Raw genomic sequence first — 25,178 nt, 5'->3', positions numbered from 1 at the left:
AGTATAAAACATGACCAGCATGTGTAGCGTATTAATATGGTGGTCCGGGTTGAGCAGCAAGGCACTGTGTGACAGTGTGCCGTACGTTTGCATGCTGAGGTACTTCTATTGATTCACAAGCACTGTTAAATATATGTTGGATGACTGCCTGCCACCCTGACTGACCTGAATTAGCTGTCTGATGCCCCGGCTATGCCGCAGATGTACAAAAAAAGAATATAGTATGGGACTATGGGTACATTCCTTCCTTGAACATTTTAGGCAGTCGAGGGATTTCTTTTCTGTCTGGTCTGCTTTTTGTGAGCTGGTGTGGCTGTGAGTCACAGATAACACAGTGTGAATATAACAATCGGCCTCAGATATGCCCTTTTCTTCCTTTCACTTGAGTGGAATACTGCGGAAAATCTGACATGAAGGGTTACCTACGTATCAAAGCTACTCCTAAACTCACTTCTCTTCTCTCCCACAGTCAAAATTGATAGGTAAAATATTAAGTAAACCAGCCTCCTGGCTGGCTTCTTTGGGCATTCTCTAGGTATTTAAAATGATATTGTTAAAGGGAAATGTTGGCAATTTTCTACCTAAATCCTATTATAGCTTGGCAAAAATGTGTACAGAATTTATTTTGCAACGTCAACATTTTACATGTTCAGAGGACATAGAATTACATAACAATTGGTTTTTAAATGTGTACTGTAGGTAGATTACAAAAGCTTAGTTACTGCGGAAGACCATTTATCGTGGTGCAATAATGGCCTTTCTCTGCCCCACCCCTCTCCAATTGTTTATATTGGAGATGTGTTGTCAGCAGCTAGTAGCTTACTGGCTATCATCCTACGGTCATACTGTATGTGGTCTTTGTCTTAGTGATCTTGGTCAAAATAACCTAAATATCTCTATCTGCCATTAATATATCAGTATTAATATATCAGTAAATTCAAACTAGCATTTTCCAGAAATCACTTAGTCTAATGCACCAGCCTAATTTAATAGCATACATTGCAAGTAGCAAATGATACAAATTCCAACGCTCTGCTCTGTTGGCCGACCAATGGTGTACATCCATCAGTCAGTGACACAGCCAGTCAGTGACTCATTCAGCATCACCAGTTCATAGGGCTGGCCACACGGTCACACGGCCACACAGCCACACAGTCCAGCCAAAAAAAGAAATATATATACAGATTTTTTAGTACAAGTTTTACCGGAATAATATGGGTTGGGAATAGGAACATACTGTGACATAACACCTGGCACCCTATACAAGTAAGACGCGCAAACGCGTGAAGCGAACGCAGCTTGTGTGTGTGTGGTTGTGTGTGCGTGTGTGTGTGCGTGTGCGTGTGTGTGTGTGTGTGTGTGTGTGTGTGTGTGCTACAGCTGCGCCCTGTGTGTGTGTGTGCTACAGCTGCGCCCTCTGGTGGCGGGCGGGTGGTGTAACAGTGGGACAGACACACACACAGACATTCAGCCCTTGCTGTCATAGTAAGTGGCTCACTGCGTTCGCAAACACCTGCATTTATCCATGGGATCAATTCAACTGTCTGTCTGTCTGTCTGTCTGTCTGTCTGTCTGTCTGTACTGTACGTCTGTACTGTACTGTACGTTGTACTGTACGTCTGTATCTGCGCAACAAAACTACATTTTCCTAAGGCTGATCAAAATACAGTTGAACAACAATAAGTCCAATTGACTAACTGCTTTTAGGAAAGATTTTCTATAATTGGTATTTAAGCGACTTTCTTTTCGCCCTCATTAATTTGTTGTTTATTTATCTATTTGTCTTCTCTCCAAGCCGAAGCTTAGAAACCCAAGGATATTGGTTTGGCCTGATGCTCACTTTGTGTCTCAACTGGGACCTATAAATAAAACCAGCAGCCTATTGAGGAGAGTGAGAATTAAATGAAGGAGGGAATTAACGAGTGAGTGTTAAATAGCCAGGTCTTTCATCATCTAGTCATGTGAAAGCTCTCATCTGCTTACAGGAGCCGGAGAAACAATGCTCTCCATTCAACACTCGTATGATGCATCTTTACTTGCTACCATCCACTGACTTGATATTGATTTTGTTTTTCCTTCTTCAGATGGGTGACACAACACACATTTCACCTGTCCAATTCTGTTAGATCTGATATCACCAAGGCAGAGAGCAAGGGAGCTGGCTGCATTTTAAGAGCACCCGACCAGGGCTAAAAGGAAGGACAGAGCTAGACTAGGCCTTGCCTGCACAACTCGACAAACCATTATACTGCATGGACCCGAATCACCTCCAATATGGCTGTCATAAATTAGCTCGAAAACAAAAGCAAAGTAATTTGCTTTTTTTTCTTCTCCTCTACCCCCACCTCATCCTTTCTCTCTCCTCTCTCTCTCCACCTTCCTGGAGCTCTCCATGAGCCTATCTGGGAAGATTTATGAATATGTTAGAATAGCCTGAGCCAACAGTTTTCAAAGTGGTGAAGTGAAAATAAATTAAACTGGCCCTGTAGGCAAGTCGTGCGGAGAGTGATGAATTAGATACTCATTGCTCTGTTGCTCGATGCCTGCCCCTCTTTTCAGCTGAAAATGCTGTAAACATTATAGGGAAAACAAACAGACATTCAAATCAATTAAGTTGCTTTTGATGACAGACATGTTGAGAAATGGATTTGTTGACCAAAGTCCATCAGTAAACATGCATGTCCTTGGTTACATAATTTTCCTTAGGAAAAACTTTAATGAAAAACATGAAGAGCAAAGATGATGAGCACAATTACAAACACTCGCAATTTATTCATCTCTCTTGCTCTGTCAATTTAATTTCCTCTGTACACAGAAATTCAATGGCTGACCTAATATCCTTGTCGCATCTTTTTAAACCGGACACCCCAACACACCACCACACAAACACAAAATACTGAGATATATTTTACAGCTGATACACAGTAAAATCATCAGCCATTTATAACTCTCTCAGATCTAAATGAACACTCATGGTTTTACTGTGTTGTACCATTCAACCAAATATCACTGGGACAGGCTGCTGCCATCTCACTGGCGGATGACATACTGTAGAAATTGCACTGCCTTTTGTCCATGCATTAGACAATGGCAACCTTTTCACTCATGAAAGCATACTTCCAGAGGCCCATAACCGACAATACTAAAAAAAAATTGTCAAGATGGATGGCTGAGCACATTTCTTCACCTCTCCATAGCATCCTGAGCCCCCGGTACCTGATTAAATCTCTTGCTGTTGACCCAGAGGTCAGCTTTCAATTGGAAGTGGTCAATCAAGAGTGAGTTTCCACTTGGGCCAGCAGAACCATAAATCTACTTTTTCATCCGCCTCCTCTCAGCAGCTTCAGGAGGCTGTCTCTTCAAGCACAGTTCTCCACACACAGCCAAAGATGCCCCCTCGTCCCCTTCTGGAAGAGATGCAATTAATTGGAAGCTTCTCCTTGTTTTCTTCATCTTCATCTTTTTTCTGTTTAGACTTATTAGAATAATGGAACTACCTTTTTACAAGTGTTGTGTCACCCATAGGATAGCAGCATAGACTCAGAGAAAGCTAGATAAAGTGCCCCTCGGGGCACAGGTCTCCACCACGGCAGGTCAGGCTGTGGCCTATAGCGGTGTCGCTATAATAGAGGGTATGCGCATGCATAAAGTGTTGTTTAAAGTCACTTAATGCAATCAGATAGGACTTTTTTGTTGTTGTATGGGCTGTCAAGGCCAGAAAGTAGTTTTTTGCCACTCAGTAGGCGTTCATGTATAACTTCCGGTATGATGATGATGATGACTCGCATACCCTCTATAGAGCGTCGCAGTCCCGCCCCCTCGAGAGACCCGGAAAATAATTCCCTGTTCATTTTCGTCATAGACTTTTCAAAAAGTATTTATTTAAAGACTTTTACGCCATGGACAAAGCCAACTCTTGTCGTGACAAATCATGACAAACAATGTTTTGGGCCGAACAAATAATTAGAAAGAAGAAACGGCAGGTTACAACACTTTTTTTGTTGTTTTTCTTGAACCTTAAAAGGTCTTTAACGGTGCCGGAGATTAGCTGTACACAGACGGACGGGGACACACACGGACGGACATACACGGACCGAGTGCAAAACATACTCTCTCGCCATGCCTCGGCCTGGTGGAGACAATAAGGGGTTTTGTCGGGACATAAACAAGGAAGTAATGGGTGCACGCACACACGAAACAGGTCGGAATGGGCTGAGCAAGGCTAGCAACAGCCGTTTTTCGATAAAAAAAGACCTTAAGATGTCCCCACAAGTCCCAGGCACCCCGCGTTTGTGGACGTGCGTGGACGTCCTAGGCATCAGAAGTATTTGTCTCAGCAGGTTGCTTCAAATCACAACATCTCCCGTTTGTGTGCTCACCTGCTCTTAAATGCCTTAAACATTACTTTATTTCTCAACATATTATTTGTTGTTGTTTTGTAAAGTGCATAACTGCTGTACAGCATTAAATACAAGAGGGGTGGCCTGTGCAGTGGCTCAGTGGTCCAGGTACCTTGGCTGGTAATCCAGTCTGGCAGTGTGCCACGGGTTCGACTCCCGATCCCGATGGCCTTTACTGCATGTCACCCCCCCCCCATCTCTCTCGGCCTACTGTCGCTGTTCCTCTCTACAAAAATTAAAAAATAAAGGCGAAAAAATACAAGAGGGAAACTGAATGAGTTAAATGTTATTCTGATGCTATAAAACGGCTCACTTTTTCGGTTATTCATGAAATGTGGAAATTCAGAATCTTGACACTTTCAGGGCATTGGTATCTTGTAGCAGAAATGGAAATATCAAAGCCTGTCATCACACCTCTCGTCACCCTATCTGCTACTTGTGAAACATGTGATATTTTGCCAGAGCCAGGTGTGTGTGTGGCGTGTGTTTGCGTGCGTGTGTTTGCGTGAGTGTGTGAGTGCGTGCGTGCGTGCATGCGTGCGTGCGTGCGTGCGTGTGTGCGTGCGTGCGAATACAAACGGAACATCTCACCAGCCAATGCCCTGGTACCACTACTGTGCAGGGACACATGGCAGAGCGCCTCCAACAGCAATATGCCACATAGTTGAACAGCTTGAGCATTGCGACTGAACCACACAAACACCCAACAACATGCATGTCTCCAATTGCACTATGAAGCGCTATTCTTACACGACAGGTTTTCAATATGGGGGTCGTAGCCCCCCAGGGGATGTGGCAGGGGACACCATGGGGGGGGGGGGCAATTGGAAAGGAGAGGAAAATTTCCTCAAAATCATAAATGTTTTTTTCTCTCTCTCTCTCTCTCTCTCTCTCTCTCTCTCTCTCTCTATTGGGAACCCCTGACATCCGTATAGTCATTGTATACTGCCAATACTATAATGGCAATTAGAAATACTTAAAATGAAATATTGGCAAAGCTTTATCGCTGATTAATCGATAATGCCATTGTCCCTGCGGTGATCTTTGTGCTGGCACGGGAAAGAGACGCAGAGAAAAAAAGTAATCAGTGCCTCGGTATTGCCCTGACTCACCCTGTGTGTCTGTGTCCAGTGTTCAGCACAATTGGCAATAGCTCAGCACCACGGACAGCTCATCTAGCGCAGCACCACCACGGACAGCCCATCTAGCTCTCCATACTGCCTGCCTACCCCAATCCACCAATTGCTGCAACATGCAATTTCGGCCAAACCCTTTTTCAGGAGGCAGGCGCAGCAAGCCATGAATGCCAGGGCAATTTATATACAGTATATATGTAATTTTCTGCTTTTATAGTAATTACCGCCTTGCTTCTTGTTATTTTTGCTATGCAGTGTGGGTTATTTCCAACCTCGCCGCCTGTACGGTGATATTGTACACAATATCACCACCAAGTTCCTCCTATACCAGAGTCACCCAGGTACAGATTGATAAGAAGGGTACATTACATACACGTATAATGCAGTCAGTATGTAGGTGTGTTCCAGGAAATGGGATTTGACACTATTGATTTTCTGTTGCATAAGCATCTTTCCGCATTCATAAAAGTCCAATGAGCTCCAACTGGGTGCTCAACACACAAGTGGAGAAAGAGTTCCATTTTGTGCTTCCCTTGCGAAATGGAATCAGTGATTTAATTTAGGGTATTTGGGAATAATAGCTATATTAAGTCAGTGTGCCGTACAGTTATACCTGTTCATTACTACTTAAATGAGGCTGTAGATCAAACAAAATAATCTAAGCTTGGCAGTCCTGTTTCACGGCGCAGGAAGGCTGCTGGCTTGTGCCACGCTGACGACACTGAGGATAATCTACTCAGAACAGACGTAGGAATGCTCGAGCCATTTAAATGCACACCCAGAACTATATATTAAAAAGATCTGTCACATTTTAGGAGCTGAGGAAGGCTATATGGTGCAATGTGTTATTTCTCTGACAGAGCTTTTGGCTTGAACACACACCCTCACGGACCAGAAGAGATGGAAAGGGAATGACTAGCTACATTAGCTGCACTTTTACTATAGCGTTCATTCGCACGATGTGCCCTCATGTGAACTGAGGCAACACTTCAAGTCTTAACACCATGTGCCCCTTTGATAACAAGGGATATGGACTTTTGCATTGAGGAGAAACAGGCAGATTTACATTTTTAGAGGTCTGTGGTGTTTTATCCTGGCTGCAACAGTAACCTCTGATGGTAATTTAATGCCCCCATTGAAGTAATGCACTTTACTGCACCAGTGGATTAAGTAATGATTATTTTGTGAATTTGCGACCACCACAATGGTCAATTAATCTTTAATGAAACTGTAGCTTATGAGGCGGAGTGTGACATCACAATGAGGGCGACTGCTTGCCAAGGCAGTTACAAGCCTCGGTTGCGGCCTCCACTCCCCATCTATCACACTGTAAAAATAGAACGCTCTCAGGAAAAGAAACGAAGCGAAACAACAAAGTCACAGATGCGGGGGCCAACATTTTTAGCATTCATGGAAGTGTGTGAGGGCCTATATGCAGTGGACGTGCAGGAACTATCTCGGCCTCTGATGTATGCAATCAGATTAACTGCCATTTTGAGGTGCTATTTATTTAGAGCAAGCCAGGCAGACGGGTTGCAGGGAATTATGTGCACTGGCAGAGCATGAAGTTGGAGGTTATCAAATGGCTGCGTAGGAACTGCAATATTCACCTTCCATTTCATCAGCGGCTCTTTAGGGATACTCAGTTTACTGTAACTCCCCAGTGTGCTAGGTTGCTGCAATGCTGCATGCTCCAACATCGAATGTTTCTCCACTGGAAAAGTATCTCCGTTTCACAGCCATATGGCCCAATCATTCTCAATTTTACCAAATTGAAACACTCAAAGCCAGAAACGGAATTTGTCAGTGCATTTTTAGCCCGAGGACTCCAGCTCTCACACACATCAGTGCTTTTTATCAATGCACCAACATTTTGTTGATAGTCTGGATGCAGTTTTTTACTTCATCTTGTTACATGAGTCGAGTGGAATGATCTAAAATGTCAAATATTTGATTACGGCATGTCTTATTTCATACTTTGTCATAATATTATGACAATGTTGATATGTTGACAATGATCTATAAGCTCACATTGAGTCTCAATGCAACATGTGAGCTTGTACTGTATTAATATTTAACCAATTAACCCTATAAATAACTGCATTGGGTCAATTGGAACACAGGCCCTTTTTGTCCATTTCCTGAATACCAATAGTTCTGGACATGCAAGGTTTCCACCGCGACAGCAATGAAATGTTTGAGTAAGGATACACCGCAGGTAATTGGGGTGAATAGGAGACATGAAGGAACAGGGATGAAAACTGTGATTGAAGATGGGAATGAGAGCAAAAAAGGATGAGTGGTATGAGTGAGGGACCATGAGGATGAGTGAGGGAACGAGAGCAGGACTGAGGGTGGTGAAGTGAGACGAGAGAGAGAGAGAGAGGATCAGGGAGCCATGCACGCACACAGAGGCAGAGACATGCAGATAGAGAAGGCAGGGAGAGAATGAAATCAAGAGAGAGAAAGAGAGAGACTGAGAGTGCTGAGCAGTGTGTCAGTCACTGTATCCAATGGCTCCTCCTGCAGTCTCCTGGCACGAGCCCTGTAATATCAGAAAAGTGTGTGTGTGTGTGTGTGTGTGCGTGAGTGTGTGTAGTGTGTGTGTGTGTGTGTGGGAGGGCGGGTCTGCTGAGAGGCGCGGGGGGGGGGGGTGGCGAGGAGGCACTCGGTGTTATTGTGCACCGGGCCGCTGGCACCGGCACTGTCAGTGAGCGGCGTCGATCCGTGAACTCGCCATCTGGATTCTCCCACAAATCACATTAAAGTTTCAGGCCCAGGAATACATCAAGCTAAATGAATATTGGCTCCGGGGGCCGCAGACAGGCCTGATGGAGAAAAAGCCCCACACACGCAACCTAACTCTTTTGTGGTCAGATATGAGCCATCCATCCCTTCTACTCACTCACTCCCACTTGCCTCAGTCCGCTCTATCGCTGATGGGCAGTATAGCTCTGATGAGGTGGACAAGACAAGAGAAGACTGATATCTATAGGAAGGGCGATACAAGGCAAGGTTACACACTTAAGCAGGAGAAAAGTCAGCATACCAACATAATTAAAGTGCAATGAAGCGGCGAAAAAAAAAAAACACTGATACATTCTCTGCTCTGTAGTAACAACCCACACCGTGGCAACACTGAGATTCAATACACGTACTGGTATTTAGTGAGTGAGCTGCTGATCTTTCTGGCGGAACTACCCAAAATGTTGGGTTATTCTCTTCATCTGGACGATGAACTGCTGCCATTTTCTCCTTTTTTGAGACAAGGTTTCATTTATTATAACCATGTCACAAAGAATCATCTTTCTTATCTTTTAACCAGTTTTCTGTTTTCATTTCCCCCATTTTAGGCACAAAAAATAAATAAGGATAAAATAAATAGTAGATGCACAAGCTATGTGATGCGTGTACTGTAGATTGATGACCGCCATTTGTCATTTGACAACATATAGAGTGGTATCAAGCAGGCGTTCTCAATTTATTTATTTTTTCTTTCCCTATTTGGTTCAGTACCCCTGATGTTCTGGAGTTTCCCTGATTTCTGAAGTATTTTGCTCACAAAGCTGCTGGAGAACGCCATAGTCAGCCTATATGATTTAATAATATCCCACCCTTTAAAAGAGTAAAAGAGTTGCATTTATTGCCACCTGAGCAGATTAATTTATTTCAATATCCAGTTTTGAGTAAATGCTTTATCATTAACGTAATGGGAAAATATATTCCATTTTCTATATGCACTTTCTTTCACATACCCCATACATGTAGTGCCTGCACCAACCCCTAGGGGTGCACTTATCACACTGTTGAGCATCACAGAAATACTGGACCCTATTCGCTGTGCTAAAAATAAGGATTATTTCCTTCATTTAAAAAAATACTATGATAATAGTTTAATTAACTGAAATGTCTGCCTATTTTCATATATTTGAGTGCCATTACCAATGCATGTATGCAATAATACAATCATGTTTTCATTACTGTTCTGGACACACACACACACACACACACACACACACACACACACACACACACACACACACACGATGCTGTTTCAGAATAGAAGGCTAAATCTATTCTAGTTCTTTTCCAATCCAATATAGCTTGTAGTGCCAGGGATTTATTTTTTCTGTCCAGGACTGTGGAGAAAAGGGCTTTGCACTTAGCTGTCAGGGCTTCAATTCTATATGAGATCCTGTGGGTGAGATATGGATGGACTAGAAATCTGAAAAGTATTAAATACCTTGTCATTTGTAAGTGCAATGGTTGAACTGCAATCTAGATTGCAACACTATAGTGTGGCTTTTACCTGTAGTGCGTGTTTAAGTGATTGCCTAGTGATACAGAAGTAATTTTGCGACACACACACACACACACACACACTCACACACACGCGTTGCCACAAGGGAACACATGACCGTATAGTCTTCAATAAGCCAAGACACAGGAAGACAGCAGGCATCAATCACTGTTGCATTTTGTCACATTATGAGACGGTCCTCTGCAGGAAGACAGCTCAAAGTCAACCCCAGACAAACTTTTAAGCACACACCATTATAACATGCATGAACGATCTGTCATAACAATCCAGGAAAGGGAATCAACCAAACAACACCACTTTTCTCATCCCAGTAATTGTTTCTGTCCCGTGGGTTATATGCGTGAGGAAAAACCTTATTATATTCCCTTAACCCATTCTGACCTGAGATCAGATTCACACGAGGTTTCCGCCGGACACACACTGGTCTGATGAACCCATTCTGACCTGAGATCAGATTCTAAAAATGTCAGTCGTTCTTCGATTTTTTTCAAAAATAGCAGACCTACAAGCTCGTATCGCGCCACTCGGTGGCGCGATATGAGCTTGTAGATCTGCTATTTTTCAATAGATAAAGCATAACATGATGCTGACACCAAAATGGGTGCCCGTTCAGAATGGGTTAACTGTTAGCATGCATCACGCCATTGTGAACATAAAAGTATGCTCAAGTACTGTCTTATTCAAAAAGAAACTATAATTCTGGGTCTGATTTATAGTTGATATAAAGTAGATAATTAAGATGAACTAACCCTGTTTTATAAGGTAGAACAAATCAAATCGTGAAACATGTTTGCCTATAGTGACATGCTCAATAGGATGCCAGGCTTTTAAAGGAGAGAATTTCGCACAAGCTGTTTTTCTTACCGTAAGATGAAGACACGTATCCATTTGTCACAAAATAACACGCTGAGCGTTCCATACCGAATTCGCGGATTTACCCTACAGTACATACAGGCCTTACGCTAGAACTCATTTATTTGGGTGTAATTTACGGTGTAAGGCCCTGCCCTACCGACCGTTTCTTAAAGGACCAGCGCCCTATATCTATATTTATTTATTTTATTTTATTCTTTTGAGGGGCGCTAGCCCCTCCTATACCGCTTTTGTCGCCACAAAATGTCCGCAACACAAACATTAAATGCCATTGACAATGAAGGGAAAATGTACGTAATCTTGTCCCCACACGTCTCATATTTGCCATCGACAATGAAAGGAGAAATTTGGTCAAATGTCCACCACACAAACATTAAATGCCATTGACAATGAAGGGAAAATTTACGTCAACTTGTCCCCACACGTCTCAAATTTGACAATGAAAGGAGAAATTAGGTCAAATGTGACGTAAATTTGTGGCAACAGGCTTTCCGATTGGCCAGTATGAGATGATGATTCATGATGATGTACGATGATAAGAGCGCCCCTCACTTCACACAGGTGTGATTTTTGTTAATATACACATTATCAACAGAATTCAATAAAAAACGGCTAGTGCGGAATTCTCCTTTAATGTGGTAAAATGGGATTTTCAATCTTTATCACAATGTTCTGATGTAAGGGCGTGTGCAAGCATTTCGCAGAGAAGAAGGGAAGTATATTATTGATTGCCTCACAACAGAACAATGGGATTTAGGTTGCCTTTAAAACCTTTAGAATACATTGTCATCTAGCACTTGTCAAGGTACTGAAACCTCTGATTTATTTATATGTATTCCAGGTCTTCAGGTCATCTTCCCAGAATATCTGCAGGAGAAGTTTGTCCAGTCAGCTCTGAGCTATATCATGTGTAATGGTGAGGGTGAGTACGTATGCCGCAACAGCCAGTGCATCTGTCAGTGCGCCGAGGAGTACCCACAATGCAACTGTCCCATCACTGACATCCAGATCATGGAGAACACCCTGCTAGGGATGGCTGAGTCCTGGGCCACCTCTTACAAGGACTTTGAGAACTCTGGTAAGCAAGCCATTTTTATAGCAATAGTTTTCTGGGAATATCTGTCAACGCATAACTGCACTGTATAGTAGTTGACATTTTCATTAGTTAGACATCTTGTCTGTCTAAATTTTGATGCAGCAAAGACCCATATGTGGCCTACTTTCTACCTAGTTTTTATAAACGAATACAGCTAGAGTCAGTCAATATTCCCAGTCTAATAACATCGTTACTCAGTGGGTTTCTTTCCACTACTTATTATCATAATATGAATAGCCTACAGTAGACCCAATAGAGCCCTTGAGGTAAACTAACACATTAATTCTCAAATTGTACAATGGCCCATTGTAGCCATTGTCAATGGGTACCTGTGCTGACATTGTAAGTCTGTAAACAATCATATACAGCAGGGTACCCTAATAGGCGGCCCGTGGGCCATTTGCGGCCCACAGAGCGCCCCCTTGTGGCCCATGAAAGAATGAAAAAAAAAAAAAAAAATGTTTTTTTTTTCTTTTTTTTAAGGGTCCCAGATATAAATGGCATTAAATGGGGGTCAGTAGCCTATGCATGTCAAACTGGGCATCCTTTTCAAATGGGGTCTTGCCCTGAAAATGAATTTTCAGGGCAAGACCTCGACCTCGCGCGTGCAGACTCGGCCCCCAGCCTGGTACGCTAGTCAAAATATGGCCCTTGAGGAAAATTAATTGGGGAACCCTGATATACAGTAACAGTGTACGAAGGCTGAATAATATAACAGTATCATTAGATAGATGCAAGATATTAATATCAGACCCTGCATTAAATGTAGATTTATTATGCTGAAAAAACTTTCTACTGTACTTTTCTACTGTACACTATGTTTCCTCTTCTTTTTTTATCCTCATTTTCCCTATTATACTTTTCTTTTAACTGAATGTAGGGAGACACTCTTAGCTGTAAATGTGATATGACAAAGTTGGGGACTGTTGCACTTAAAATAACAAATAAGTGTGAACCCATAGTCACATTGTATTGTATTGAGATATTTTGCCTACATTTCGAGGTACAGTAAATGTTGTCCACATCGTGCAGGCCTACAGTGTACCAAGCTTTAATTCACACCCTCAATTGTTTTTTTTATGCGTGTGTGGGGGTGTCACTATTTAACAAGTCACCTTTGGTAGAACACACACTGCATAACGCTTCGCATGTTAACTTCTCAGCAGCCAATCAGCAATAAAGTGGTCTATTGCATTATTCAAGGACCCATTTGGACACCTTCTGTTTTAGAAGAGACAAAGCCAGAGCTATTAATCAAAACAGTGACTTCTTAATCCATGTTTGGCAGAGAACACTGTATTAGAGGTGAAAATGTGTGCAATCACTACACTGACTGTGTGAACCCAAAGCAATAGGCAGTTTTACATACCTCTCATGAAAGATTTGCGTACTAGGTTATGTTTTAATACTGTGCTTGTGTGAAATGTGTATAGCAATATTTCCTCTTTACACTCTTTACACTCCATACTATACTCCAGTTGATGACCCACATGTCTCCCAGACTCCCCAAATACGTGCGCACCCGCACGGGAAAAGAGAGCTCTCAAGTTCAACCCCACTGATTAAGTCAGAATAAAAGGTAGAGATATTCCCTAAGGAGCGTGCCCAATATCCACCTGGCAAGGCACAATGCTTATATATTATTGATACGTTATAAAAGTGTGCAAATAAAACCCGGCAGAAACGTATAAATATATTTATGGATCACAGAGGACAGGGTGAGGATGAGTCACTGGAGGTGACACACTGAAAAATATCCAAACTTAAATTCCTATAGAGGAGGACTACTGAATTGAAGGCATTGGGATAATACTTTGATATAATGGATTAGGTAATTAAGGCATTGTGTTTGATTAATAATACCATTAGTTCAACAGCAACAATAACTTTAATTATAAAATTTGATGGAGACGATTAAAGGTAATAATTTAAGTTGTTTTCAGGTATGATTTTAAAAAAGGGTGGCTTTTGTTAGCTTATGCTCCTCATGGGGGGGGGGGGGGGGGGGGGGGTTACCCCAAGGGGATTTGTCATTAGGGGCACTAATAGCAAAGAATCAATCACCGTCAGTAGCGTTTGGAAAGGTTAGAGTGATCTGGCCCAAGGATCAACTCATTAATTAACTCTTTCCTTGCCAAGTTTAAGGTCAAGGTTAGAGTGATCTGGCCCAAGGATCAACCTATTAACAGTTACCAGGTCTTAGCTAAAACCACAATAGGCACTACCATGAAAGCCACAGACTGACCGCTACGCCCATATATGGTCTGTCCATATATGGGACCGACCAGCATTTTAATATATGTGCAAATACTGAGGACATCAGGGATCTTCACACACACACACACACACACACACACACACACACACACACACACACACACACACACACACACACACACATATAAATAAATTAAAGAAAGCCTGAAAAAGCCTTTTGTGATGATGAAGGCTGCAAATTATATCAGTGTTTTCTGGGGAAGCCTTCGAAAGAGTCAATAGTTGAACATTTAACAATAACGGTGCATCCCTAGTTTTGGAATAAAGCGGCATTGCTTTTTTCAAATTCAGCCTTTTTTCAGAATGGTCAAAATAATTATATTTTTAATACAGAATGAGATCATATCGACAGCGGTTATATCGGTTATCGGCCATAATAGCAATTAATTATATTGGATATCCATATCGGCCAAATTGTCTTATCGATACATCCCTATAGTTCTTTTTCCACAAATGAGTCTTGAAAAATGGGTTCATCTTATAATCAGAGTGGTCTTATATTCGGTACAATACGGTATTTTGAAGAGCCCAAAATCTGATTCCGCGAACCGGACGTAAAAATCTTTCATTTCTGGGGTAGCTGCTAGTTATTTTCGCTGTTTTGTGTGTGGTGTGTATTCAGTTTCACAAACACAAGCTCTATTTATCTCATATTCCTCAAGTTGGCATGGGTTGATTCTTATTGTCTCAGTCAGACACCATGTATTTCCAAGGAAAATATGACACAAAGTTTATTTTGAGAGTGAATTGCCCCACAATATGAATACATTTTGAATTGTTATATTTTGTTGGTAATTGTTGTATAAAAGCAATAAAACACTTGAGGTTATGATTTATTGGCACAGCTGTGCATGGCGATGGTTATTGGCACAGCTGTGCCAATACAGTAACCCCGATATAGCACTCCCCCTCGTGCCTTGTTTCTTAATTAACTAAGATAGTTATTTTTGGCATTGTGTCTCAATTTGTCACTTTAATAGTCTCAATTTCTTAGCTAAAAATGTCTCAATTTCCACAAAGGCACAAGTTCACAGCCATTGATAACATGTTAAATGGGCTGCTGTTTGAGACGGGCATGAGAGAGCTGGGCAGGGTCAGGGGAAGGTCTATAGGAAGGACAGACATTGATGTTGACGGGAATTGGATTGGAGGGAACTAGAGTTCTTCAGTGTGTGTGTGTGTAGGAGGGAGATACTCAGAAGAAGATAGCCAGTTTGTAGCGCCTTTTAGTGTATCCGTTTCATATGCTGATGGTCTCCGCTTCCGACTGAAGCTCTCTGGGTTGCAGAAAGATTGAAAGCTTGTTAGAGGCAGACTATGATTGGCTGCAGAGAACATTAAAGAGCTCACCTTGGGAGAGGATGGGCTTGAACCCTCTTCTGTGTCCTGCTTTACAACATCACAGGCGACAGTCTTCTCAGTAATACTGACAATTCAATTATGCTTATAGGATTTCACGACAGAATGTTTTATAAGGCCATATGTTCTATTAATAGTGCTAAATAACTATAGGCTTATTCGACAGAGGTTGATTTTTTTGTGTTCTCTATCACATAAAATAGTATGATTAAATTGCACACACATATATACGTATATATACACACACATACATATACAGTCTACTTATTTACCGTAGATGGTTGAGCTTAAAATACTGGGGTGCTTATAACTAATCATCCACACGAACAAAGCAATGAGGTAATTGCTATTGAAATCAGAGGAAATTGCAATTGTGAGCAATTTAATTAGTTGTCTAATTTGTTTACTTAAACTATTCAATCATCAATTTGATTCATAGTAGAAACCAGTGAAACATTTTAAATTGCCTAAAGATTTAAGTGCTTCTGCTTCTGACCTTCTCATGGTTATTTTTCACTGACCATGTATGCTAAGAGAATGTAATTAATTGTTTATAATTATTTATTTAGCTTGTTTGCCTTGAAATTATTTAAACAAAAGTAGATTGTATACAGTACAAAACTGTAAATTTAGTTTTGGCTTTTTTTCTATCAGAACTGTAAAAAAAATAAAAAAGTACTGATTACTCAGGCGGACATACTGAAATGGGAGAAGCCACAACTTCACAATAACATACAACAAATGTTCCATCCAATTTCTCCCCTTCTCTCTCTCTCTCACTCAATACCTCCCACACGCTTTAACCCTGCAAACCAATCCACACATGTATTTCTCATCCATCTTCTCTTTCCCTGTCCACATTCAATTCTTTACTTTTCACTTTGCCCCTACCGTCACCCCCTTTTCTCTTTCACACCCCCGCCCTCTCTCTCTCTCTCTCTCTCTCTCTCTCTCTCTCTCTCTCTCTCTCTCTCTCTCTGTCTCTCTCTCTCTCTCTCTCTCTCTCTCCACCCTTCTGTCCTTACTTCGCATCACTCACTGTCACTGCATCCTCTCCCTGTCGCCCAGATGAGTTCAAGTCCTTCCTGAAGAGACTGCCCTCCACTCACTTCCTGCCGGTGAGCAGCGTGCATCTCCTGTGGGGCAGTGACTGGGACCTGCAGGCTCGCTACAGGCTCCTCCAGAGCTCCCTGGAGACGCAGCGGCTCAAGATCCAGCGCACTGCCCGCAAGCTCTTTGGCCTCAGCATCCGCTGTCACCACAATCCCAACCACCAGATGCCTAGGGAGAGGTGGGTAGAAATATGGCATCGACGGTCACATTTCCACTGGCGCCAAGCAGATCGGATGTGACTTTATTGAGCAACGTAAACAAAGGGTTGTTGATTTTCGGGGGCAGATAATTTTGGTGTTGAAGTTTTTGGTATTAGCGGTATTAGCGTCTATAGTTAGTTAGCATGGATAGAGAAGCAGAGATACCGCAGATGATTTAATACTAGAAAGAGATGCTGCAGAAGTTTTGTTTTCAGTGCTGCCTCTCGAATCATGCACAATGGAACAATGATATCCATTATATATTTCAACTTCAACGCTGTTGTTTCCGTCCATCAAGTCTATTTAGTACTGAGGCTTGCATATGCCCAAAGTATCCCGGCTCAATCTTGCTTTTACAGTGGGAGTTTTCTGGCTATAGGTCATTGCACACATCTGTCACAACTTAGAGCAATGCTCGGCTACAGTGCAGTGGCACCAACCAGGGCCGGTTCAGGGTCGCCCCCACACATACATATTACATTTATTTTATTTTATTATATTATTTTGAGGGCTACACAGCGCCCTTAGCGACCTGGTGCCCTAAGCGAGGAACTGTTCCACTTGACTCGGGCCGGCCCTGGCACCAACACTACCTGAAATACATGAAATACCTAGGAATTTCCACATCCAGAATTGTGAAAACACTTCTGAAATGGTATGCTAAGTAGCCTACAGTATACTGCATGCTAAATAGAATACCCCTCATCCACACCACACCCCAAATAATTCAAACTGTGTCAGGGATGTCAACAGACAAATGGAAACAGAAAAATAATATGTAAAATATTCATTTAAGTAGTCTGAAAATGAGCCCCTGTCAACTGTCACTATAAGGTAAAAAAAAGAGCACATGCACACTCGTATGCGAGTTGGCAAAGGTTTGTCCTGAAGCGTTATCAAAGAGCTGCAGTGCACTCTGTGCTCGCTGGAGCGTGCATCAAGAGCCCCTGACAGCACAGTGGAGAAAGGCAGGGTGTTTGTTTACTTGCTTGTGTGTGACTGCGCTTTGCATCAGATGGAGGGAGTCATTGCCATCACTATTAAAGCAAGCAAGCTGTGCGTGCGTGCGTGCGTGCGTGCGTGCGTGCGTGCGTGCGTGCGTGCGTGCGTGCGTGCGTGCGTGCGTGCGAGCTAGCACGTGTCCCTGTATGGCCTATAGGTGGCTTTCGTTTAGACTTTGGTTTAGTACGGTATTTTTCTTGAACCTGCTCCGTTCTGTTTTAGTTTAATTTCCTCATTTTACTTGCAACCCTGAGTGTTTAAATGTTCATAATGTTTGACTAAGAACGAACCATGCAGCAAGCACACACCTTTTAATATACCTTCTAGTTATTATAGGCTGTAGTATGTACAGTAATGCATACATACAGTAAATATATTTTGTATTATCTCCATTTGATGTGAATTTTAGATTACAAGAGCACACTGCTGCATTCCCACAGTTAATTTATCATGTCGTCTATTCTATGGATTTTCTACACTCACTTAATGTTGTGTTTATACAGTACACTGATTACTGATCAAAACCTGCTGTAGATGTGTGCACATGGCATGTGAACAAGATTAATCACCTGACCTTAACCATGGTGTCCCTATTTTGGGCATGTCTAATAGGTAGACATTCAAAAATGTTTTGTTGAAAATAGCAGATCTACAAGCTCACAGCATTTGTGGAAATGTGGGGACTTAAGTGGTTAATATCCTTTTCCCGTCACCTCCCAAATGAGTGACAAATGAGTTTGAATTACACCATATACTTATAATTGTTCATGCTAAATAATCACAACTTCACCAACTTCGCAATTAATAATTGCTGATGAAGCTGACAACGACGCCAACAAAACGGGTGCTATTTAAGGTATTAGTAGACCTTAATATATTGGATCATTTGTCAAATTGTCAAGGTGGCAGCAGCGGAACAAAGCTGTAAATGTGGACTTTATTGTTAGAAATTTGCATGATTTCTAAATACACTCCTCATACTCACTCCTTAGAGGATATTCAGACCACTGATTTTTCTCCGCAACGATCAATAATTAATTTAAGCTCTGTCAAACAAGGTCACAATGTGTCGCCGTGTGAGCTTGTAGATCAGCCATTTTCCGAACACAACACAAACCCATTCTGGGCGGAAACCCCTTTTGGTGTTTTATACCCCCTCAGGCCGGGAACCCATTTTGGGGTTCTGTACAGTATTACAGTATTAAAAAAAAACATTTTGATGCTGCTATATACATATTTGAGGTTTTTCAGAAAACTTAGGTCAGGATTTAGAGGCCTCAGGCCTAAATGGGTTAAGAAGGAGCATAATTTTGGCTTAAAACAGGCTTAGAACTAGTCCTTAGACATTGTCATCCAACACTACTAACTCAACAGACTACCCATAGAAATATTAAAGTACAAAATAAATAAAAATAAAAGAAATATATATATATATATCAGCAACGCTAGTAGTAGGGCTTACTAACATTGACGTGTGTGTGTGTGTGTGTGTGTGTGTGTGTGTGTGTGTGTGTCTGCAGACAGACAGACACACATGCGCGTGTGATTTCACATAACAATGAAATTACATAGCTTAGAGAATGCACAGGAACATGTACTGTATTTATAGATGAGGTCAAAGAACTAAATTCTGTTGAAATGAAGCCCATAACCAAATTGACAAGCATAAATAAGAGTGCTTTTCCTGGAACCCATTCCAATATACAGTAATGCAATATAACACCAGTCTAATAGCTTATTGGCCTTGCCAGTCAGTATAGGGCCATTGGCTCTTTGACGGCCTTGGTCCTCAAACACAACTAATGTGCAGTACACACACAAAATACCCATAGAGTAAAGAGGTAGTGTACACACACAAGAATATACTGTACACTGTAGGCATGCAACTTGTACAGTACCAACTAGATAGATACCCGCGGGGGTACATCTGTAAACTAGGTGCTCTGCAGGTTACACATGCATACCTAGAAAAGTTGCATATACAGGAAGCATTGAAAGGGTAGCCTACAATATTAGCATTCACTGTACATTGAACAGGTTTCCTTCAGTTGGCTCCTGGCAACATGGTTTTCAGTACATCATATGAAAGCAGTACAACTGTACAACCTTGGAGCTACAAGGACTTACATTGGTCCTTACCAGGTGAAGGAAGCTTACTTCCCTCATGGATGATATGATTTCTACGTCCAGTTCCAATTTCAGCAACATGAGTGCTTCATCAATTATCTAAATGTAACGTTCAATCAAACTAGTCAAAAATAATTACATTAGCTCAATAAAGTTAGAAAGGCACCTAATAACCCTCTCCATTCCTAAATGAGAGCTGGCCCTAATTAGAATAATTTGTCATCACCGCCCCATGTCTGATAAACCCAGCCATGGAACCAGCTAATCTGGCACCAGAAAAACATGAAATCCAAGGTAAATGATTGGCATTTGCCAGCTGGTGGCTCACACTGTTTCACTTGCACGATGTGGACAGTGAATGCAGAAACTGTGTGGGTAGTGCTTTGCTGAACTAGCATGAATAAACAGTGAGTATATGTATACTGTAATAATATAATAGGTTACCTCATATATGGTGAAAACACAACTCATCTCATATAAAATGATTAATAGTGACAGATATGAAGTAGCATCACTCCCAGCCAGACCATTTGCATCTAGGCTATGCATCAGCCTTAATTATTCATGCTTGGAATTGAGCATGTTTACAGATATGAATGTACCTTTCCAAATAATGTATAATGAATAATGTTTAGCTGCATTTACAATCGATTTTGACAGGGTGGTGGGCTAAAGCACTCTCATATGCATATTAGAAATAGAAAGTATCCTGACCGAGGTGTTTTTGTCATGTCATTATTATAATGTTCACAGACATTACGCTCTCACACAATGATATCCACTCACATTCCTACTGTACTTTTTTGTCTACTCCATCTCCCTCCCTCGTGGCAAATAAAAATGGTAAATGTTGCATTTTTAAAGCACCTTTCCCCAGTGCTTCACAATGTGCAGTATATGCACCCACTCACACACACAGCAGAGGCAACCGTGCAATTAAGGCACCAACCAGCAGAAGTAGGGGGTTCAATGTCTTTTCAAGGACACTTACGACATGCAGCCAGGTTGAGCCGGGCATTGAACCGGGAACCTTCTGATTCCAAGATGAGCGCTCTGGCCTCCTGAGCCACAACAACATATTTCTTTCTACCATCTTGGTTGTTCTATATGTAGCTTCATCTGTTTCTTGCCCTGCTCTATCACATGCTGTAGAGGGGGCTGTGATGTGTGTCACCAGTGTACCAGAACTGTCTGATGCCCCATTACAAACCCAGAGATTGTGCTCTGATTCGTGAAAACAAACAGCATTCATTCCCCCTCATTTCCATTTTATTCCCTGTGGCAAAACAACACGCCAAGCTTTGCAGAGAGGCAAATAAGGCAAAAAATAAAACTAGCAGCATGATGCTCTGTAATGGCTTATCGAGGGAGGCAGTTATAGGATGGTACATATTTTACCCCAGAATTTCACATAGCATAGCCCACCAGTTATTGCGAATAAATTCAAGCGAGTAAATTGTTACGACTGTGTCTAAAACGGTAATAAATAGACAATCAAAATGAACGGGAATAGTTTAATATTTGGTGAGTAAGGTTTGCCATTGAACAGATGAAGGAACAGATGTCATATCTATATTTGAGTTACATGTAATGTCATATCTATTGAAGAATACACAATGTATTACACAATGCAATTACACAATGTATATTATTATGATTATTATTATTATTATTATTGCCCTTGTTATTATTATTATCACCCTTCAGTACATGCAGCCACTAGATGTCACACTTAGAACACATCTGTTGCATATGTTTCGTTATTTCCCTGCTTCACATCTATAAGGCCACGTCGTTTGCATCATTGTAATGTGATGGCTGTCTCCAAACAACATTTTAATTATTATTAACTAAAGTGCAAATGGATAAAATGGTGGGAAAAGCAATACTTTTTTTCCACAGCTTTGTTTACATAAAACTGTGATCAACATCACAACTGACAAATTAAATTAAATTTTGTGTCCCACATGTGAATCTTAAATAATGCCAGCACCATATGCATACCTTTAACATTAAACAATTGTCTTACACTTTGGAAGTTGCTATAGGGTCAAAATAAGTGTTTCCTCTCTCCTTATAAGCGATCTGTTCTAAGATCATTTTGAGCATAGCTTGGGGGATTTCTGGCCTGCCAACAAGGTCATCCATCATAGTTATCACTCAGGTTCATTAGCATGTCAAGCTAACCTTGAGCCCATCCCTCTCTGAGAAATCGGGATTCAGAATTCACCTCCTACATTCACAAAGGAAGGAAGTTCTAGGACTGTCAAGATGACAGGGAAAGATGCCTGAGGGGTAAAGAGGAGACAAGATTAGCATAGCAAGTAATGCTTCCCACTTGAGGGAAATAAAGGGACTCAGTCGCCTTGAAAGGAATACATTATCCTCCTGTGCACTGACTAGGCTATAACAAACAGCACCAGGCTTTAGTGGTGACAGCAGAATTAAAAATTGACTTCAGTATTTCCAACTATTAACTAATCATTACAAATTGTATCCCTTGGCTTTATCCCATTTTCCCTCTGTTTTATTATCTCTTATCTTCTGTGTCCCTTGCTATCCCCATATCTTTCTTTCTCTGTCTATTCCACAGGTCTGTGATGCAGTGGCTTAACAGGGTTCAGTCCTTCCTCTACTGCAACGAGAATGGATTCTGGGGAACTTTCCTGGAGAGCCAGAGGACATGTGTGTGCCACACAGGCGTCACACTGTGCCAACGCCCCATACCATGCGTCATTGGTGGCAACAACAGCTGTGCCATGTGCAGCCTGGCCAACATCTCACAATGTGGCTCCTGCAACAAGGGCTATAAGTTGTACCGTGGGCGCTGCGAGCCCCAGAATGTGGATTCGGAACGCAGCGAACAGTTCATCAGTTTTGAAACGGACCTAGATTTCCAAGACCTGGAGCTCAAGTACTTGCTGCAGAAGATGGATTCACGACTCTACATTCACACCACATTCATCAGCAACGAGATACGCCTGGAGACATTTTTTGACCCACGGTGGCGTAAGCGCATGTCCCTGACCCTGAAGAGTAACAAGAACCGGATGGACTACCTCCATATGATAATTGGCCTATCCATGAAAATCTGCCAGATGCGTAACAGCAGCATTGATCCCATGTTCTTTGTTTATGTCAACCCTTTCAGTGGCAGCCACTCGGAGGGCTGGAGCATGCCCTTTGGTGAGCATGGCTATCCACGCTGGGAAAAGGTGCGCCTGCAGAATACTCAGTGCTTCAACTGGACTTTGCTTCTAGGCAACCGGTGGAAGACCTTCTTCGAAACGGTGCACATCTACCTGCGTAGCCGCGCTAAGATCCCAACCGGCCTGCGTAACGACACTGGTCAGGGTCCTGTGGACCTTGGAGACCCGAATAAACGGCAGATCTACATCAAGATCTCTGACATTCAAGTGTTTGGCTACAGCCTGCGCTTTAACGCTGACCTGCTGCGCAGCGCCGTGCAGCAGGTCAACCAGTCGTACACCCAAGGAACTCAGTTCTACTCGTCATCCTCTGTCATGCTTCTGCTGCTGGACATTAGGGATAGGATTAATCGCCTTGCGCCTCCAGTCGCACCCGGAAAGCCCCAGCTGGACTTGTTTTCTTGTATGCTGAAGCACCGGCTCAAGCTCAACAACAGTGAGATGATTCGGGTGAACCATGCCTTGGACATGTACAACACAGAGATACTGAAACAGTCAGATCACCTGACTACCAAACTCTGCTGAGATAGTCACATTAACAAATTGAGTTAAAAGTGAACAGAGACACCCCACAACGATAACTGAGAGGGATATTAATCTTAGTTTTGTTTTCCCTTTTTTGTTTTTGTTTTTTTGACCATTTTTTGTTCTGCTTTTTTGATGTAATATTAACAACTTTGTAAGTGTAATGTTAAAGAGAAAAAGGAGAAAGGCCGAGATGAAACGCCTGTTAGGCAGATAAAGGAGATCCATGGTTTCCACTATGAAGACTGTACCATATTTGTCCCAGCATGTCTGTCATTCCCTAAAAGAATTTAATAGAGAGAGAGAGAGAAGAAAAATAAGAAGAACAAAAAAAAGTTTAAATCCATCTTCTGAAAAAGAGGCCTTGATTTTACTCCGAGGGAACAAAGGTTATATCTGAAACTGCCATTCTTTACTGAGTAAAAACATTTTTAAAGATAATACGTGACATAAGGGCAGACCAGATATCATCCTTTTATTTCAGCTAATATTTCAAGAAATAATGGACAGTTTAATATAAAAAAATGTTTATACATTTTAAGAGGTAAATAGCCTAGTGAGCAAGTACTCTTCGCATCAGCTATAGACTCTTAATTACATTTCAAATCCACAATGAATCTGCATTGCTCTTTGTGACATATGAGGCACTTTGTCATTGTACCGACACACAACGCCTGGTTTATATTCCGTCGTACGACAGTGTTCCCCACGATGGACATAGCAGATCTACAAGCTCACAAACGCGCTGCATTGCATGACATTGCGCGCTTGCAGATCGGCAATTTCCGGCCCGCAACACTGTCGCAAGGCTAGGTATATAAATCAGGCCTGAAGGCACACAGCAGGACAGCAGTGGATCGTCATGTCTAATAACAAAAGCCAGCTGTTTATATATAAATATATATAAATATATATATATGTGTGTATCTTTTCTTCGCTTGACGCTTATCGCTGTTCGTTAATTGAATGTGTCATTTGAGAGTAAGTGACTCCAGTCTAAGCCGATTCCCTGCATTCGGAGCGCTTCTTCCTGTGTTTGAAATTCGAGCTGTGTTTCTCACAAGGCGGTGCCTCCTGGTGCGTGAGTGCAATATCGTGGTCTGAAGATGAACAATCAAATGCTATTTTGTACAGCTTTGCAAAATGTACATGTCTGTGACTGCTGGCTTGTGGAGATTTTCAGCACCGAGAGCAAAAGTTTAAAACATTCTTCATCCACACGCACATCTGCAAAAGGACAACTTAAAGCCATACCCTTACCCGAGGTAAACATAATGCATAAAGGCCCACCTCCCATTCCCATTTAATACAGATTTTTCCAGAGATATCAAAATGGTCTATTGTTTAAGTTTTGTTATTTTATTTATTTTTCTGCTTCCCTTGAAGCTTATCTACTGAGTTGATTTCAAATAGAAGATAGCACAGTGGACAGGGAAAATTACATTCAGCATGATTGGTGTCATGAAGCTGCTGGGTTTATATGGTCTAGAGAGAAAGAAAATGGGATGATAAATTGATATATTAAAGCTTGGATTACCAT

At 41.8% G+C, this 25,178-nt stretch overlaps 1 protein-coding gene across 1 annotated transcript in view; it reads left to right on the top strand.

Moving 5' to 3' along the window:
- brinp1 (bone morphogenetic protein/retinoic acid inducible neural-specific 1) overlaps nt 1–23,638 on the top strand; it is a gene marked incomplete at both ends in the record, with an annotated part of 102,572 nt that extends 78,934 nt beyond the window's left edge. The window contains 3 exons of the mRNA XM_083794478.1: nt 11,572–11,808; nt 16,531–16,753; nt 22,498–23,638. Of these exons, the coding sequence (XP_083650604.1) occupies nt 11,572–11,808; nt 16,531–16,753; nt 22,498–23,638 (1,601 nt within the window). The remainder of the gene's footprint in view (nt 1–11,571; nt 11,809–16,530; nt 16,754–22,497) is intronic.
- Nucleotides 23,639–25,178: the final 1,540 nt, after the last annotated feature.

The sequence above is a fragment of the Protomyctophum parallelum genome, assembly GCF_964188405.1.
Source record: "Protomyctophum parallelum genome assembly, chromosome: 21".
In the NCBI taxonomy this organism is placed as follows: Eukaryota; Metazoa; Chordata; class Actinopteri; order Myctophiformes; family Myctophidae; genus Protomyctophum; species Protomyctophum parallelum.
The sequence above is the reverse complement of the archived record's forward strand: the minus strand, read 5'-3'. Positions and strand labels throughout refer to the sequence as shown.